This window comes from Diadema antillarum, unplaced genomic scaffold, assembly GCF_040938485.1.
Source record: "Diadema antillarum isolate AM-2024a unplaced genomic scaffold, OU_Dant_1.0 seq00001549_RagTag, whole genome shotgun sequence".
In the NCBI taxonomy this organism is placed as follows: Eukaryota; Metazoa; Echinodermata; class Echinoidea; order Diadematoida; family Diadematidae; genus Diadema; species Diadema antillarum.
In genome coordinates this window covers 742,125-760,692 of record NW_027272278.1, presented here as the reverse complement: position 1 = coordinate 760,692, position 18,568 = coordinate 742,125, and the positions used below count along the sequence as shown (strand labels likewise).

Genomic DNA, 18,568 nt, shown 5'->3' with positions numbered 1-18,568 from the left:
AAATGTTCAAGATATCATATTTGATGCATACGTGTAGGTCTGCTGTATCACAAAACACCCTATCATATAGATTTTTCTCAATAAATCCTTATAATAAGGAGATACTTGGAATCCGTATATTTCTCAACTGTAGATAGTTTAGTCTGGAAACATTTTTATTATAAGTATTGTACACATTTTGTGTATTTCAATATATTCAACATCAATTATAAGCATTCACATTTTTAAAATGGATGTTTTTATCCCTTACACATATGATCTGCAAATATTAAATTAAGCCTTTCAACATAGAGTGGCTCTAAACTCTGTCTGCTTACTACAATCCCGCGCAGTCCATAAACATGGAATAGAACTTATATATAAGACAATGAAATGGACTACGCTGTATTCTGTCTTTCGGCGCGATGACAACTTTTAAATATCATTATCATAAAGTTAGGCAATGTACTTAACCTATAACCTGTCAAGGAGATCCCGGATGAACCTCTTGATTCCACCAGAGAGTGTCTTTCTTTGTCGTGACACTTTATAGTATAATTATTATACCTTTATTATAACATATAGAGAGTTTGTTCGCAAAAACCGATAAGTCCATCTTTGAAGATTTTGAAGTACGGTCTCTGACATAAAGTACAAGATAATACCTTTTAAATGATATATTGGTCACTACATATAAAGGTACATTTTTGAAGTAATGGTCAAAAGAAACAACAATTTTCTTATTATTCTCTTTATTTTTCTCGATCTTTAATAGCAGATGTCCCCATTTGGCAAATATGGACTTATCGGTTTGTGCAAACTCTTCATATATTCTTTTTATTATATGTAAAGTTACAATCGTATTGAGAAGTATGTATCCTGCACTAGTTACGTAACAAGAAATATTTTTGAAGATATCAAAATTATATGTTCTTTGTTTTCAATTCACTCAATGCTGTTTCAAACTAAAATATGTCATTTTGACAAGATAAAACAAACTATACATCTGATCTTCCATTTAAGACCTTCATTTATGAGTGTAAATTTGGGCTTGTTTTCACTGAGTTATCCGTTTCTTGGACGTATCATGTTCCGATGACTTTTATGCGGAGTCGAAAGTATTTTACATGCTTGTTCGTGTTGTTTGAAAGTTTGATCCTAGTGACCTCCCAGGGTCTATTTTGATCTGAATCATCCCGATGTAGATTATAAAGACAAAATTAATTAACGTATCTGTCTAGACATTCAAATTAAAGAGTGCGTCTTATGATATTAATTATTAGCGATATCAGACAAATTAATCTTTTCTCTCCATGATGCGTAGCAGAAATGTTGCTGGTAATTCTAGCACTTGAGAACAATCAGTATGCACTAGTACCCGAAGAATTCTGCGTTTGCCATTTTAACCCCTCGTCTGTGTTTCCATGCACCATCTAATTGTGCTTCTCCCCTCCCCTCACAAGCTCTTTAGGGGAGTGCATGGTAAAGGCACTGATTATGAACTCTTGTCAGCAATATTGATGGATGGTGGAAAGGTACTAGGCCTATAAAAGACCGGTATTAGCCCGATGCCGCAACAGAGTTGAGGAATCCACATTGTTTCCTGCTCGTCTTACTCTCCCGCTTTAGATTTCAGATTTCCTCTTGTCTAGACAGGAAGCATTCAGCAAATCCTGGGCAAACTGGTGCTGATTTCTGTCAAGAGAATTTGCAGCAAAGCGTTTGTTTGCAAACTGGTCGAGGTTGCACGGCAGCGAGGCGGAGCTGTCAGGCGATGGGTCATGGACCAAGTAGCCTTGCGAATTCCAATCTGCTTCTTGGTCATATGTTTTCTGGCCTTGGCCTTGTTCCCGAGATGGGGTAAGTCTCTAAAAGTGCTTCAAATGAAAGAGCGGCTTTCCTCTCTGTTTCTTCTGTAACGGCACACACCGATGTCAAATTTGACTTGATGTATATACAATTAATGATGATGATGACTTTATCAATGATACTAACAGTATAGTCTTGTAATAATCATGGCTTGTTTTTTATAATGAAGAATTGTATTGCAAAACGAGCTAAGTCTATGCTTGTTTGGTTGATATATTTGCGATTACTGCTAAAAAAAAACAGAGAACAATAGGAAAATCTTAGTTCTCGCTAATATTTACAAGTGAGATATATCTGGAAAGGTCTTATTCCGCTCTATCTGATGATTGACGTATTTTAAAATGTTTAAAAAATGACGCTTATTATAGCTCAATTTGCGATGAAACTCTTATATCCTGGTCACCGTGCTGGTGCAGAAAGTCGTGGTTCATTATTTTGCAGGATATAGAGACCCACAATTTACAGGAAAAAAAAAATCACGTGATATCAATACACAAACGTATACCATGAGAATGAGCTAATACCTTGTCTAATAAAGGTAGAAGGATGCTTCGTACGAACTACCACGTGAAATGGTTTCCGGAGAAAGGAACTAGACTTAACTACTTTAAGTTGTGCAAGTGAAAGAAGGATATTATTCAGAGGGTGAAGGAGAAGGTGTGAGTTTCTTCAGTTTGTCTCCCTCTACAAATTAAATTTGTTAAGATCGCAGCAGTACTGCTGATCTGTAAATTAACAAACATGTCGGAAAAAAAGGAATTAGTGGGACTCGAACCTGTCATCTAGTGCTTTCCGGGCAGCGACACTACCACCAGGCTGTCCCTGGTTTCCGGCAGTGACACGATGAACAAGGAACAAAATACCCAAGCTCCGAGATTCCGACATTGTTATGTTAAAGGGATCGTACAGTTTTGGGTGAGACCCAATTTTAGGTTTCTAACATTTTTTTTTTTTTTTTTGGTGAGATAATGAGAAACCTCTTATAAAATATGAAAGGGCATGTAATTCTATGAGGAATTCAACGTTTATTTGATGAAAATTGGTTTTGAAATGGCTGAGATATCCAAAAGGAGCGATTGTGATAAAGTGTGGGACCTACAATTTATTACGATCACTTTGTTTTACTTTGTTTTTGGATGTTTCAGCCATTCAAAACCCGATATTCATCAAATAAAGTTTGAATTACTCTTAAAATGGTATGCTCTGTACCATATCATATGTGTTTTCTTGGTATCTCGCACAAAGTTAAAAGCCCAATTTTCATCTCCACCAATACTGTACCATCCTTTTAAGTAGTCCAAGGCGGACAAGGCATAGGATAAATGAAAGAAGGATATTATTCAGAGGGGTAAACGTGAAGATGTGAGTTCCTTCACTCTGTCTCCCTCTACAAGTGCAAGTCTTGTACATGGATTTACTTTGGTGCCGTTTGCTTCTTTTTTGTTCATGGAGCTTATTATATATCATACCTTTGACCTGAAACTATAATTCTTGTCTTATATGTGGGAAAGAGACTGCAATTAAATGAATGAAATAAAATGAAATGAAATAAAACGAAATGGAATTGTATATTGTACATTATCCTTTCAAGCTTGAGTCTAAATACAAGTCTTAATCTTTCACCAGGTTCGGGCGAATGCTACACCCTGCCAAGAGCAACTGACTACAGAGGCTTGGTCAATGTGACCCGCAGTGGTCGAACTTGCCAGCGATGGACCCTTCAGGCTCCTCACCAACACTCCAGGACTCCTGACAATTACCCAAACGCAGGGTTGGGAGATCACAACTACTGTCGCAACCCTGACAATGAGAACACGGCCTGGTGTTACACAACCGATAGGAACAGAAGATGGGAGTACTGTGATATTGGTGAAGCACAGGTCACCTGTCAAGCTGAGGTCACCATTACAACTGGTAAGATTTCCTGTTGTGATTTTTTTGTTTTGTTTAAGATTTAAGGGTTATCTTTAGAAGAACAAAGAATAAAGCACTAAAAATATTTCACTAGTGTGTATGAGCATATCTGCTGTAATAAGAATATACTCGCATTCAATAAACTGATTTTCCAAAGAAGTGTATTCTTAGCAAGAGTAGTGAAAAGGACCCAGAAAAAAGGTCAAGAAAAGAGAAGAAGAAGAAGAATGAGAAAGGGCTACATAATAGGAAAAAGAAGAAAACTATTTTATCAAATCACCATCTCGGAGTCTCCTACATTGTATTGAGTGATGAAGAAAACACACTCGGAAATTATATTGCGTAACATGTTTAACTAGGTCCCGAGGAAGTTGGTCCTGGAGAATGCTACACTCAGCCAAGAGCGAGAGACTACAGAGGTTTGGTCAATGTGACCCGTAGTGGTCGAACCTGCCAGCGATGGACCCTTCAGGCTCCTCACCAACACTCAAGGACTCCTGACAATTACCCAAACGTAGGGTTGGGAGATCACAACTACTGTCGCAACCCTGACAATGTGAACACGGCCTGGTGTTACACAACCGATAGAAACAGAAGATGGGAGTACTGTAATATTGGTGAAGCACATGCCACCTGTCAAGCTGAGGTCACCTCTACTCCTGGTAAGATTTCCTAAAATGTTGTGATTCTTTGTTAAGGTCTAAGATTTATGTTTAAAAGAAAGAATAATAAAGCACTAAAATTATTTTTCTAGTATGTATGGGCATATCTGCTGTAATAAGAATTTGCTCTCATTCGCTGAGCAGATGTTTCCAAAGCAGTGTAGCCTTACAAAGAATATTGGAAAGGACCAAAGAGTTGCAAGGAAAATGGAGGATAATGAGAAATGTTGTTATAATAAGAAAAATTGGAAAAAAATTGAGTAAAATACCCATCACGGGCCCTATATATTGAATGGATAAGAAAACATACTCGGGAATGATATTGCGTACTATGTTAACTAGGTTCAGAGGAGGTCGGTCCTGTAGAATGCTACACTCAGCCAAGAGCGAGAGACTACAGAGGGTTGGTCAGCGTGACCCGCAGTGGTCGAACTTGCCAGCGATGGACCCTTCAGGCTCCTCACCAACACTCAAGGACTCCCGACAATTACCCAAACGCAGGGTTGGGAGATCATAACTATTGTCGTAACCCTGACAATGTGAACACGGCCTGGTGTTACACAACCGATAGAAACAGAAGATGGGAGTACTGTGATATTGGTGAAGCACATGCCACCTGTCAACCTGAGGTCACCTCTGCACCTCGTAAGTTTTATTATAAAATATTTCATTTTCCATTTTCTTGAAAAACAAAGATATTTATAGCTTTCAATTGGGTATTAGCATATCTGTTGTAACAAGATATTTCCTCGCTTTAGTGGATATAAAATGATTTCAAAGTGTTGTGTCTTCAAATGAATATGGTATAAAAGAGAGATAAGCTGTAGATGAAATCGATTAAACGAGCGAAGGAAGGAACATTAAAGAGGAAGAGTGTTTGAGACAAGTAGCCGTCCCGTATATTGAATGGACAAGGGAAGAAAACATTACCCGGGAATTTCGTACTATGATAATTAGGTCCCGAGGAGGTTGGTCCTGGAGAATGCTACACTCAGCCACGAGCGAGAGACTACAGAGGCTTGGTCAGTGTGACCCGCAGTGGTCGAACCTGCCAGCGATGGACCCTTCAGGCTCCTCACCAACACTCAAGGACTCCCGACAATTACCCAAACGCAGGGTTGGGAGATCATAACTACTGTCGTAACCCTGACAATGTGAACACGGCCTGGTGTTACACAACCGATAGAAACAGAAGATGGGAGTACTGTGATATTGGTGAAGCACATGCCACCTGTCAACCTGAGGTCACCTCTGCACCTCGTAAGTTTTATTATAAAATATTTCATTTTCCATTTTCTTGAAAAACAAAGATATTTATAGCTTTCAATTGGGTATTAGCATATCTGTTGTAACAAGATATTTCCTCGCTTTAGTGGATATAAAATGATTTCAAAGTGTTGTGTCTTCAAATGAATATGGTATAAAAGAGAGATAAGCTGTAGATGAAATCGATTAAACGAGCGAAGGAAGGAACATTAAAGAGGAAGAGTGTTTGAGACAAGTAGCCGTCCCGTATATTGAATGGACAAGGGAAGAAAACATTACCCGGGAATTTCGTACTATGATAATTAGGTCCCGAGGAGGTTGGTCCTGGAGAATGCTACACTCAGCCACGAGCGAGAGACTACAGAGGCTTGGTCAGTGTGACCCGCAGTGGTCGAACCTGCCAGCGATGGACCCTTCAGGCTCCTCACCAACACTCAAGGACTCCCGACAATTACCCAAACGCAGGGTTGGGAGATCATAACTACTGTCGAAGGAAGGAACATTAAAGAGGAAGAGTGTTTGAGACAAGTAGCCGTCCCGTATACTGAATGGACAAGGGAAGAAAACATTACCCGGGAATTTCGTACTATGATAATTAGGTCCCGAGGAGGTTGGTCCTGGAGAATGCTACACTCAGCCACGAGCGAGAGACTACAGGGGTTTGGTCAATGTGACCCGTAGTGGTCGAACCTGCCAGCGATGGACCCTTCAGGCTCCTCACCAACACTCAAGGACTCCCGACAATTACCCAAACGCAGGGTTGGGAGATCACAACTACTGTCGCAACCCTGACAATGTGAACACGGCCTGGTGTTACACAACCGATAGAAACAGAAGATGGGAGTACTGTGATATTGGTGAAGCACAGGTCACCTGTCAAGCTGAGGTCACCTCTGCACCTGGTAGGTTTTATTATAAGATATTTTACTTTCCTGAAAAAAAAAAATATGTACAGATTTCAATTGGGTATTAGCATATCTGTTGTAACAAGATATTTCCTTGCTTACTATGTATAAAATGATTCAAAGTGTTGTGTCTTCAAATAAATATGCTATAAAAGAGCTATAAGGTGTAGATGAAATCGATTAAACAAGCGAAGGAAGGAAAATTAAAGAGGAAGACTGCTTGAGACAAGTAACCATCCCATTATTTTATGGAATGGATAAGAGAAGAAAACATTACTCGGGAATTTCGTACCATGTTAAACTAAACTAGGTCCCGAGGAGGTTGGTCCTGGAGAATGCTACACCCAGACAAGAGCGAGAGACTATAGAGGCTTGGTCAATGTGACCCGCAGTGGTCGACCTTGCCAGCGATGGACCCTTCAGGCTCCTCACCAACACTCCAGGACTCCTGACAATTACCCAAACGCAGGATTGGGAGATCACAACTATTGTCGTAATCCTGACAATGTGAACACGGCCTGGTGTTACACAAACGATCGAAACAGAAGATGGGAGTACTGTGATGTTGGTGAAGCACAGGCCACATGTCAGGCCGTGGTCACCTCTGCGCCTGGTAAGAATTCCTAAAATATTGGGATTTCTTGGTAGGTTTTATCTTAAAACAAAAGAAGAAGAACGTATATACTTTTTAAAAGAGATTTCCCGAGTGTATGGTCGTAATGATTTGATACGAATGTCTTCGCACTAAATGAGCAGAGAATGTTTGCATTTTGCGTTAGTATTGTAATGAAATAAGTTTAAAGCACTGGAGTTGCTGTCTTTGGTACGTCTGGTAGGACGTAGGGGCGTGTGGTGACCCCATGGCAGTAAGAGTTTCGGTGGGGGGGGGGGGGGGGGGGGCGAGTCACGGGTGGCACGTGAGTATACCCTCGCTCGAGAAGTATATAGGAGCGAGTGGTGGTGAGCTGACGCTCAACGAGGGCGGACGCGTCCGCGGTGTCTCCCCATGGTTTTGTAATGTATTGTACGCTGAAGTCTTGTACAGTATGTCCCCCCCCCCAAAAAAAAAAAACAATTACAACGGTGCCCTCCGCAATGATATCTTTAAAAATAGTGAAACAATCTTAATACAAATTCAGGGTATGAAACTATAACTCATTGCCCATATCTTACAGAAAACCCCATTTGATTTGCTTCAGTGGTCAAAGAGAAATGAGGAATTTTGTAGAGGATGTCGGGAATCTCTTCTGTCCAAATTCTGTCTATTATTCACACACAAGAGCATTGAATTGCTAAAATTGGAATAATCAGACTCATGACATGCTTTACAGCAATCCACATTTCTCTGTGACCGCTTAACCAAATTGTATGGGGTTTTCTGCAAAATAAAGCTAAGATGTTATGTTTTAAGACCCTGAAGTAGCACTTAGACAGATTGGTCATATTGGGTGTTATCAATTCGAAAATCTGATTGTAATTTTTGGGGCGACTTACTGCAGTATGTCCCCCAAAAATTACAATCAGATTTTCGCATTGATAACGCCCAATATGATTAAACTTTTTAAATGCTACTTCAGAGTCTTAAAATATAACATTTTAGCTCTATTTTGCAGAAATCCCCATTCGGTTTGGTTAAGCGGTCACAGAGAAATGTGGATTGTTGTAAAGCATGACATGAATCGGATTCTTCCGAGTTTAGCACTTAGATGCTCTTGTGTGTAAATAATAGACAGAACTTGGACAGAAGAGATTCCCAACATCCTCTACAAAATTCCGTATTTCTCTTTGACCACTGAAGCAAATTGAGTGGGATTTTCTGTAAGATGTGGGCAATGAGTTATAGTTTCATACCCTGAATTTATATTTAGATTGATTCACTATTTTTAAAGATATCATTGCGGAGGGCACCGTTGTATTTTTTTTCCGGGGGGGGGGGGGGGGGACATACTGTATACGCTGTGTGTATCGGCAGTTTGTGCGGCGAGTAGAATGACGGCTGTGCATGGTGTCAGGCGACTAGCCCTGATGGGTCGCCGCCGTCGCCGGATCGGCGAGTTACGGTAATAACGTTTTTCGTACGCACGCAGCTCGATTGTCATCTCGGTGATATTATTAATGGCGTCTCGACGTAATGATGCGATGTGATGTGATCGTTGTGAGTCTGATATTCAACGGCGTGGCCAGGATTTGACCCGGGGGGGGGGGGGGGGGGGGGGTGTCCTCCCTCCCACGGTGAGAACTTTTTGCATTTTGATGTTGCAAATGATTCAATTTGATGCATGTTTTTGTGTGTTTTATCGATTTGAAACAGTCCCACTTGTTTAAGGTAGCAGTCTATTTTGATGTAGATTATCAATGAACAATTTGCCTATAAAATGGTATCATTTAGATAAACTTCTTATATTAATTCTTAAGCTCAATATCGTGAACGCGACTGAGCCCAAGCGAGCGGAGCGAGCGAGGCGCGAGGGGAGAATGTTGGATGGGGGTGTCCCCCTCCGACGAGAACTTGCTGCATTTTGATGTTGCAAATGTTGCAATTGGATGCATCTTTTTTGCGTGTTCTATCGACTTGAAACAGTCCCACTTGATTAAGGTAGCAGTATATTTTGATGTAGATTATCAATGAACAATTTGTCCATGTTGTCTGTAAAATGGTATCATTTCGATAAACTTCTTGTATTAATTCATACACTGAATATCATGAACGCGACTGAGCCCGAGCGACCGGAGCAAGCGAGGGGAGAGGGGAGGGTGTGTCCCCCCTCCCACAATGATAACTTTTTGTATTTTGATGTTGCAAATGGTGCAGTTTGATGCATTTCTTTTTGCGTGTTTTATCGACTTGAAACAGTCCCACTTGTTTAATGGTAGCAGTATATTTTGATGTAGATTATCAATGAACAATTTATCTGTAAAATGGTATCATTTAAATAAACCTGTTGTACTCATTCTTACACTGAATATCATGAACGCAACTGAGCCCGAGCGAGCGGAGCGATCGGGGGGGGGGGGGGGGGGAGAGGGGAGGGTGTGGGAGGGGGGTGTTCCCCCTCCCAAGGTGAGAACTTTTTGCTTTTTGATGTTGCAAATGGTGCAATTTGATGCATGTTTTTGCGGGTTTTTTTCGACTTGAAACAGTCCCATTTGTTTAAGATAGCAATATATTTTAATGTAGATTATCAGTGAACAATTTGCCTATATAAAATGGTATCATTTAAATAAACTCTTTGTGTTGATTCTTACAATGATTATCATGAATGTTGTCTGTTCAGCATTCAAACAGAAAAAGCACGCACACGATTGTGTAGATAAGGGTCATTTCTCCTTTCACACGAAGGTGATTTTCAGACCCGAAATTCAGCGATCTTGTGACAACTTTTGATGCAATACTTCGAATTTTTCAAGTGCCAAATAATAATGGAAATAGATAAGGGCTTTTTCAGGAAGTGTTAAAATCACGGAATTAAGCTGTTATTCCAAATGTGCATCATCTCTGTGTATATCAAAATCTAGTGAAGTAGAGATTAGGGGGAGGATGTGGGAGCGGCATTCCATCTCCCGCTCGACGGAGCTTTTGTGTTTTTAGAGTTGAAATAAAGCGATCTAGGGCACACTTTTTGTGGAAATTGTCATTCCCCAAAGTGTATTAAGTCTATAGTGGGTACCACCAAGCAATAAACGGGTGGCAAGACAATATACGAATGGCTTCACACTTAATCAGCAGAGAATGTTTCGAAAGCGTTTTTGTTTTGTTTTGTTTTTGTTTTGTTGCTGCGTTAAAAGTAATATGGTAATGACCCGAAAGTATTAAAGAAAATGGGTTAATGAGAACAGGCTTTCTTATTATTAAAAAAGTGAAAGCGCTGAATTAAATAACCATTTCGGGGGATTACTGATATCGAAAGGAAAAGAAAAGAAAGCATACTCCTGAAATGCGTATTATGTTAACTAGGTCCATCGGAGGTGGGTCCTGAAGAATGCTACACCCAGACAAGAGCAAGAGACTACAGAGGTTCGGTCAGTGTGACCCGCAGTGGTCGAACCTGCCAGCGATGGACCCTTCAGGCTCCTCACCAACACTCAAGGACTCCCGACAATTATCCAAACGCAGGGTTGGGAGATCACAACTACTGTCGCAACCCTGACAATGTGAATACGGCCTGGTGTTACACAACTGATAGAAACAGAAGATGGGAGTACTGTGATATTGGTGAAGCACAGACCACCTGTCAAGCCGTGGTCACTTCTGCGCCTGGTAAGATTTCCTAAATTATTACGATTTCTTGTTAGGTTTTTTTTCTTAAAACAAAAGAAGAAGAAGCCACTCTTGAAAAAGATTTCATGTGTGAATGATCATTCATGTTCTATAGCAATGTCCTCGCACTAAATGAGCAGGGAATGTTTTCAAAGCGTTTTTTTTTTCCTTTTTTCGATTGGGTTAATAGGAATATGGTAATGGACCGAAAGTCCTGAAGAAAATATGTTTATGATAAAAGCCCTTTATATTATTCAAAAGAAAAGTTAAAACAATAAATCAGATAACTATCCTGGGGCTTAAAGTAAAAGAAAAAGAGGAAGCATTCTCATGAATTGCGAACTATGTTGACTAGGTGAAGCGGAGGTTGGTCGTGGAGAATGCTACACTCAGCCAAGAGCGAGAGACTACAGAGGTTTGGTCAATGTGACCCGCAGTGGTCGACCTTGCCAGCGATGGACGCTTCAGGCTCCTCACCAACACTCCAGGACTCCCAACAATTACCCAAACGCAGGGTTGGGAGATCATAACTACTGTCGTAACCCTGACAATGTGAACACGACCTGGTGTTACACAACCGATAGAAACAGAAGATGGGAGTACTGTGATATTGGTGAAGCACAGACCACCTGTCAAACTGAGGTCACCATCACACCAGGTAAGATTTCCTAGAATATTATGACTTGTTATTCCGTTTTATCTGAGAAGAAAAGAAGAAGAAAGCATTTATAAGATTTCAGTTGTGTATATGAGCATATCTATCTTAACAAGTATAACAGTGTAAAAGAGCAGAGAATGCAGTTAAAGCGGAGTAGTTTTATTAGGAATATTGTAAACGATGAAAACCTGGTGAAGGAAAAAAAAAGATAAGCCTGTAAAATAGAAAAAAAAGCGTTTGAATTTATATAACCATTCCGGAGCCATATAATAAATTGGTAAAAAAAGAGAAAATATGCTCGAGAACTCCGTATAACATTTTCAATAGGTCCCGATGAGGTTGGTCCTGAAGAATGCTACACCCAGCCAAGAGCGAGAGACTACAGAGGCTTGGTCAGTGTGACCCGCAGTGGTCGAACCTGCCAGCGATGGACCCTTCAGACTCCTCACCAACACTCAAGGACTCCCGACAATTACCCAAACGCAGGGTTGGGAGATCACAACTACTGTCGAAACCCTGACAATGTGAACACGGCCTGGTGTTACACAACCGATAGAAACAGAAGATGGGAGTACTGTGATATTGGTGAATCACAGCCCACCTGTCAAGCTGAGGTCACCTCTGCACCTGGTAGGTTTTATTATAAGATATTTTATTTTCGTGAAAACAACATTAAATATTTCAACTGGGTATTAGCATATTTGTTGTATCAAGAATTTCCTTGCTTTCCTGGGTATTAAATGCTTTCAAAGCGTTGTGTCTTCAAAATGAATATGGTATAAAAGAGCGATAAGGTGTAGAGGGGGTCGATTAAACGAGTAAAGGAAGCAGAATTAAAGAGGAAGAGTGTTTGAGACAAATAGCCATCCCGTACATTGAATGAATAAGAGGAAAAAACAAAACTGGGAAATTTCGTACCATGTTAATTAGGTACAGCGGAGATTGGTCCTACAGAATGCTACACCCAGCCAAGAGCGAGAGACTACAGAGGCTTGGTCAATGTGACACGTAGTGGTCGACCTTGCCAGCGATGGAGCCTTCAGGCTCCTCACCAACACTCCAGGACTCCTGACAATTACCCAAACGCAGGGTTGGGAGATCACAACTACTGTCGCAATCCTGACAATGTGAATACGGCCTGGTGTTACACAACCGATAGAAACAGAAGATGGGAGTACTGTGATATTGGTGAAGCACATGCCACCTGTCAAGCCGTGGTCACTTCTGCGCCTGGTAAGATTTCCTAAGATATTACGATATCTTGTTAGGTTTTTTTTCTTAAAACAAAAGAAGAAGAAGCCACTCTTGAAAAAGATTTCACGTGTGAATGATCATACCTGCTGTAATAGCAATGTCCTCGCACTAAATGAGCAGGGAATGTTTTCAAAGCGGTTTTTTCTTTTTTTTTTCTTTTTTCGATTGAGTTAACAGGAATATGGTAATGGACCGAAAGTCCTGAAGAAAATATGTTTTTGAGAAAAGCCCTTTATATTATTCTAAAGAAAAGTTAAAACAATAAATCAGATAACTATCCCGGGGCTTAAAGTAAAAGAAAAAGAGGAAGCATTCTCATGAATTGCGAACTATGTTGACTAGGTGCAGCGGAGGTTGGTCGTGGAGAATGCTACACTCAGCCAAGAGCGAGAGATTACAGCGGTTTGGTCAATGTGACCCGCAGTGGTCGACCTTGCCAGCGATGGACGCTTCAGGCTCCTCACCAACACTCCAGGACTCCCAACAATTACCCAAACGCAGGGTTGGGAGATCATAACTACTGTCGAAACCCTGACAATGTGAACACGGCCTGGTGTTACACAACCGATAGAAACAGAAGATGGGAGTACTGTGATATTGGTGAATCACAGCCCACCTGTCAAGCTGAGGTCACCTCTGCACCTGGTAGGTTTTATTATAAGATATTTTATTTTCGTGAAAACAACATTAAATATTTCAACTGGGTATTAGCATATTTGTTGTATCAAGAATTTCCTTGCTTTCCTATGTTAACTAGGTCCATCGGAGGTGGGTCCTGAAGAATGCTACACCCAGACAAGAGCAAGAGACTACAGAGGTTCGGTCAGTGTGACCCGCAGTGGTCGAACCTGCCAGCGATGGACCCTTCAGGCTCCTCACCAACACTCAAGGACTCCTGACAATTACCCAAACGCAGGGTTGGGAGATCACAACTACTGTCGCAACCCTGACAATGTGAATACGGCCTGGTGTTACACAACTGATAGAAACAGAAGATGGGAGTACTGTGATATTGGTGAAGCACAGACCACCTGTCAAGCCGTGGTCACTTCTGCGCCTGGTAAGATTTCCTAAATTATTACGATTTCTTGTTAGGTTTTTTTCTTAAAACAAAAGAAGAAGAAGCCACTCTTGAAAAAGATTTCATGTGTGAATGATCATTCCTGTTGTAATAGCAATGTCCTCGCACTAAATGAGCAGGGAATGTTTTCAAAGCGTTTTTTTTTTTTTTTCGATTGGGTTAATAGGAATATGGTAATGGACCGAAAGTCCTGAAGAAAATATGTTTATGATAAAAGCCCTTTATATTATTCAAAAGAAAAGTTAAAACAATAAATCAGATAACTATCCTGGGGCTTAAAGTAAAAGAAAAAGAGGAAGCATTCTCATGAATTGCGAACTATGTTGACTAGGTGAAGCGGAGGTTGGTCGTGGAGAATGCTACACTCAGCCAAGAGCGAGAGACTACAGAGGTTTGGTCAATGTGACCCGCAGTGGTCGACCTTGCCAGCGATGGACGCTTCAGGCTCCTCACCAACACTCCAGGACTCCCAACAATTACCCAAACGCAGGGTTGGGAGATCATAACTACTGTCGTAACCCTGACAATGTGAACACGACCTGGTGTTACACAACCGATAGAAACAGAAGATGGGAGTACTGTGATATTGGTGAAGCACAGACCACCTGTCAAACTGAGGTCACCATCACACCAGGTAAGATTTCCTAGAATATTATGACTTGTTATTCCGTTTTATCTGAGAAGAAAAGAAGAAGAAAGCATTTATAAGATTTCAGTTGTGTATATGAGCATATCTATCTTAACAAGTATAACAGTGTAAAAGAGCAGAGAATGCAGTTAAAGCGGAGTAGTTTTATTAGGAATATTGTAAACGATGAAAACCTGGTGAAGGAAAAAAAAAGATAAGCCTGTAAAATAGAAAAAAAAGCGTTTGAATTTATATAACCATTCCGGAGCCATATAATAAATTGGTAAAAAAAGAGAAAATATGCTCGAGAACTCCGTATAACATTTTCAATAGGTCCCGATGAGGTTGGTCCTGAAGAATGCTACACCCAGCCAAGAGCGAGAGACTACAGAGGCTTGGTCAGTGTGACCCGCAGTGGTCGAACCTGCCAGCGATGGACCCTTCAGACTCCTCACCAACACTCAAGGACTCCCGACAATTACCCAAACGCAGGGTTGGGAGATCACAACTACTGTCGAAACCCTGACAATGTGAACACGGCCTGGTGTTACACAACCGATAGAAACAGAAGATGGGAGTACTGTGATATTGGTGAATCACAGCCCACCTGTCAAGCTGAGGTCACCTCTGCACCTGGTAGGTTTTATTATAAGATATTTTATTTTCGTGAAAACAACATTAAATATTTCAACTGGGTATTAGCATATTTGTTGTATCAAGAATTTCCTTGCTTTCCTGGGTATTAAATGCTTTCAAAGCGTTGTGTCTTCAAAATGAATATGGTATAAAAGAGCGATAAGGTGTAGAGGGGGTCGATTAAACGAGTAAAGGAAGCAGAATTAAAGAGGAAGAGTGTTTGAGACAAATAGCCATCCCGTACATTGAATGAATAAGAGGAAAAAACAAAACTGGGAAATTTCGTACCATGTTAATTAGGTACAGCGGAGATTGGTCCTACAGAATGCTACACCCAGCCAAGAGCGAGAGACTACAGAGGCTTGGTCAATGTGACACGTAGTGGTCGACCTTGCCAGCGATGGAGCCTTCAGGCTCCTCACCAACACTCCAGGACTCCTGACAATTACCCAAACGCAGGGTTGGGAGATCACAACTACTGTCGCAATCCTGACAATGTGAATACGGCCTGGTGTTACACAACCGATAGAAACAGAAGATGGGAGTACTGTGATATTGGTGAAGCACATGCCACCTGTCAAGCCGTGGTCACTTCTGCGCCTGGTAAGATTTCCTAAGATATTACGATATCTTGTTAGGTTTTTTTTCTTAAAACAAAAGAAGAAGAAGCCACTCTTGAAAAAGATTTCACGTGTGAATGATCATACCTGCTGTAATAGCAATGTCCTCGCACTAAATGAGCAGGGAATGTTTTCAAAGCGGTTTTTTCTTTTTTTTTTCTTTTTTCGATTGAGTTAACAGGAATATGGTAATGGACCGAAAGTCCTGAAGAAAATATGTTTTTGAGAAAAGCCCTTTATATTATTCTAAAGAAAAGTTAAAACAATAAATCAGATAACTATCCCGGGGCTTAAAGTAAAAGAAAAAGAGGAAGCATTCTCATGAATTGCGAACTATGTTGACTAGGTGCAGCGGAGGTTGGTCGTGGAGAATGCTACACTCAGCCAAGAGCGAGAGATTACAGCGGTTTGGTCAATGTGACCCGCAGTGGTCGACCTTGCCAGCGATGGACGCTTCAGGCTCCTCACCAACACTCCAGGACTCCCAACAATTACCCAAACGCAGGGTTGGGAGATCATAACTACTGTCGAAACCCTGACAATGTGAACACGGCCTGGTGTTACACAACCGATAGAAACAGAAGATGGGAGTACTGTGATATTGGTGAATCACAGCCCACCTGTCAAGCTGAGGTCACCTCTGCACCTGGTAGGTTTTATTATAAGATATTTTATTTTCGTGAAAACAACATTAAATATTTCAACTGGGTATTAGCATATTTGTTGTATCAAGAATTTCCTTGCTTTCCTGGGTATTAAATGCTTTCAAAGCGTTGTGTCTTCAAAATGAATATGGTATAAAAGAGCGATAAGGTGTAGAGGGGGTCGATTAAACGAGTAAAGGAAGCAGAATTAAAGAGGAAGAGTGTTTGAGACAAATAGCCATCCCGTACATTGAATGAATAAGAGGAAAAAACAAAACTGGGAAATTTCGTACCATGTTAATTAGGTACAGCGGAGATTGGTCCTACAGAATGCTACACCCAGCCAAGAGCGAGAGACTACAGAGGCTTGGTCAATGTGACACGTAGTGGTCGACCTTGCCAGCGATGGAGCCTTCAGGCTCCTCACCAACACTCCAGGACTCCTGACAATTACCCAAACGCAGGGTTGGGAGATCACAACTACTGTCGCAATCCTGACAATGTGAATACGGCCTGGTGTTACACAACCGATAGAAACAGAAGATGGGAGTACTGTGATATTGGTGAAGCACATGCCACCTGTCAAGCCGTGGTCACTTCTGCGCCTGGTAAGATTTCCTAAGATATTACGATATCTTGTTAGGTTTTTTTTCTTAAAACAAAAGAAGAAGAAGCCACTCTTGAAAAAGATTTCACGTGTGAATGATCATACCTGCTGTAATAGCAATGTCCTCGCACTAAATGAGCAGGGAATGTTTTCAAAGCGGTTTTTTCTTTTTTTTTTCTTTTTTCGATTGAGTTAACAGGAATATGGTAATGGACCGAAAGTCCTGAAGAAAATATGTTTTTGAGAAAAGCCCTTTATATTATTCTAAAGAAAAGTTAAAACAATAAATCAGATAACTATCCCGGGGCTTAAAGTAAAAGAAAAAGAGGAAGCATTCTCATGAATTGCGAACTATGTTGACTAGGTGCAGCGGAGGTTGGTCGTGGAGAATGCTACACTCAGCCAAGAGCGAGAGATTACAGCGGTTTGGTCAATGTGACCCGCAGTGGTCGACCTTGCCAGCGATGGACGCTTCAGGCTCCTCACCAACACTCCAGGACTCCCAACAATTACCCAAACGCAGGGTTGGGAGATCATAACTACTGTCGAAACCCTGACAATGTGAACACGGCCTGGTGTTACACAACCGATAGAAACAGAAGATGGGAGTACTGTGATATTGGTGAATCACAGCCCACCTGTCAAGCTGAGGTCACCTCTGCACCTGGTAGGTTTTATTATAAGATATTTTATTTTCGTGAAAACAACATTAAATATTTCAACTGGGTATTAGCATATTTGTTGTATCAAGAATTTCCTTGCTTTCCTGGGTATTAAATGCTTTCAAAGCGTTGTGTCTTCAAAATGAATATGGTATAAAAGAGCGATAAGGTGTAGAGGGGGTCGATTAAACGAGTAAAGGAAGCAGAATTAAAGAGGAAGAGTGTTTGAGACAAATAGCCATCCCGTACATTGAATGAATAAGAGGAAAAAACAAAACTGGGAAATTTCGTACCATGTTAATTAGGTACAGCGGAGATTGGTCCTTCAGAATGCTACACCCAGCCAAGAGCGAGAGACTACAGAGGCTTGGTCAATGTGACACGTAGTGGTCGACCTTGCCAGCGATGGAGCCTTCAGGCTCCTCACCAACACTCCAGGACTCCTGACAATTACCCAAACGCAGGGTTGGGAGATCACAACTACTGTCGCAATCCTGACAATGTGAATACGGCCTGGTGTTACACAACCGATAGAAACAGAAGATGGGAGTACTGTGATATTGGTGAAGCACATGCCACCTGTCAAGCCGTGGTCACTTCTGCGCCTGGTAAGATTTCCTAAGATATTACGATATCTTGTTAGGTTTTTTTCTTAAAACAAAAGAAGAAGAAGCCACTCTTGAAAAAGATTTCACGTGTGAATGATCATACCTGCTGTAATAGCAATGTCCTCGCACTAAATGAGCAGGGAATGTTTTCAAAGCGGTTTTTTCTTTTTTTTTTCTTTTTTCGATTGAGTTAACAGGAATATGGTAATGGACCGAAAGTCCTGAAGAAAATATGTTTTTGAGAAAAGCCCTTTATATTATTCTAAAGAAAAGTTAAAACAATAAATCAGATAACTATCCCGGGGCTTAAAGTAAAA

At 40.9% G+C, this 18,568-nt stretch overlaps 1 protein-coding gene across 1 annotated transcript; it reads left to right on the top strand.

Annotated features, from left to right (window-relative positions):
* The first annotated feature begins 1,733 nt into the window (after positions 1-1,733).
* On the top strand, positions 1,734-18,343 carry LOC139710635 (apolipoprotein(a)-like). Its single transcript, XM_071622559.1, has 21 exons — positions 1,734-1,839; positions 3,475-3,762; positions 4,122-4,424; positions 4,767-5,069; positions 5,406-5,684; positions 5,997-6,080; positions 6,290-6,592; positions 6,930-7,208; positions 10,551-10,853; positions 11,233-11,511; positions 11,839-12,141; positions 12,466-12,744; positions 13,132-13,410; positions 13,523-13,825; positions 14,178-14,480; positions 14,832-15,110; positions 15,417-15,713; positions 16,077-16,379; positions 16,839-16,982; positions 17,346-17,648; positions 17,955-18,343. The coding sequence occupies exons 1-21, from the start codon at positions 1,761-1,763 to the stop codon at positions 18,263-18,265; spliced, it is 5,604 nt and encodes a 1,867-aa protein (XP_071478660.1). The 5' UTR covers positions 1,734-1,760; the 3' UTR covers positions 18,266-18,343.
* Positions 18,344-18,568: the final 225 nt, after the last annotated feature.

Coding starts and splice junctions, on each gene's coding strand:
- LOC139710635 (XM_071622559.1), top strand. CDS start 1,761: ATGGACCAAGTAGCCTTGCGAATTCCAATCTGCTTCTTGGTCATATGT. Junction 13,411..13,522: donor TGAGGTCACCTCTGCACCTG/GTAGGTTTTATT, acceptor TATGTTAACTAG/GTCCATCGGAGGTGGGTCCT. Junction 16,983..17,345: donor CGTGGTCACTTCTGCGCCTG/GTAAGATTTCCT, acceptor TATGTTGACTAG/GTGCAGCGGAGGTTGGTCGT.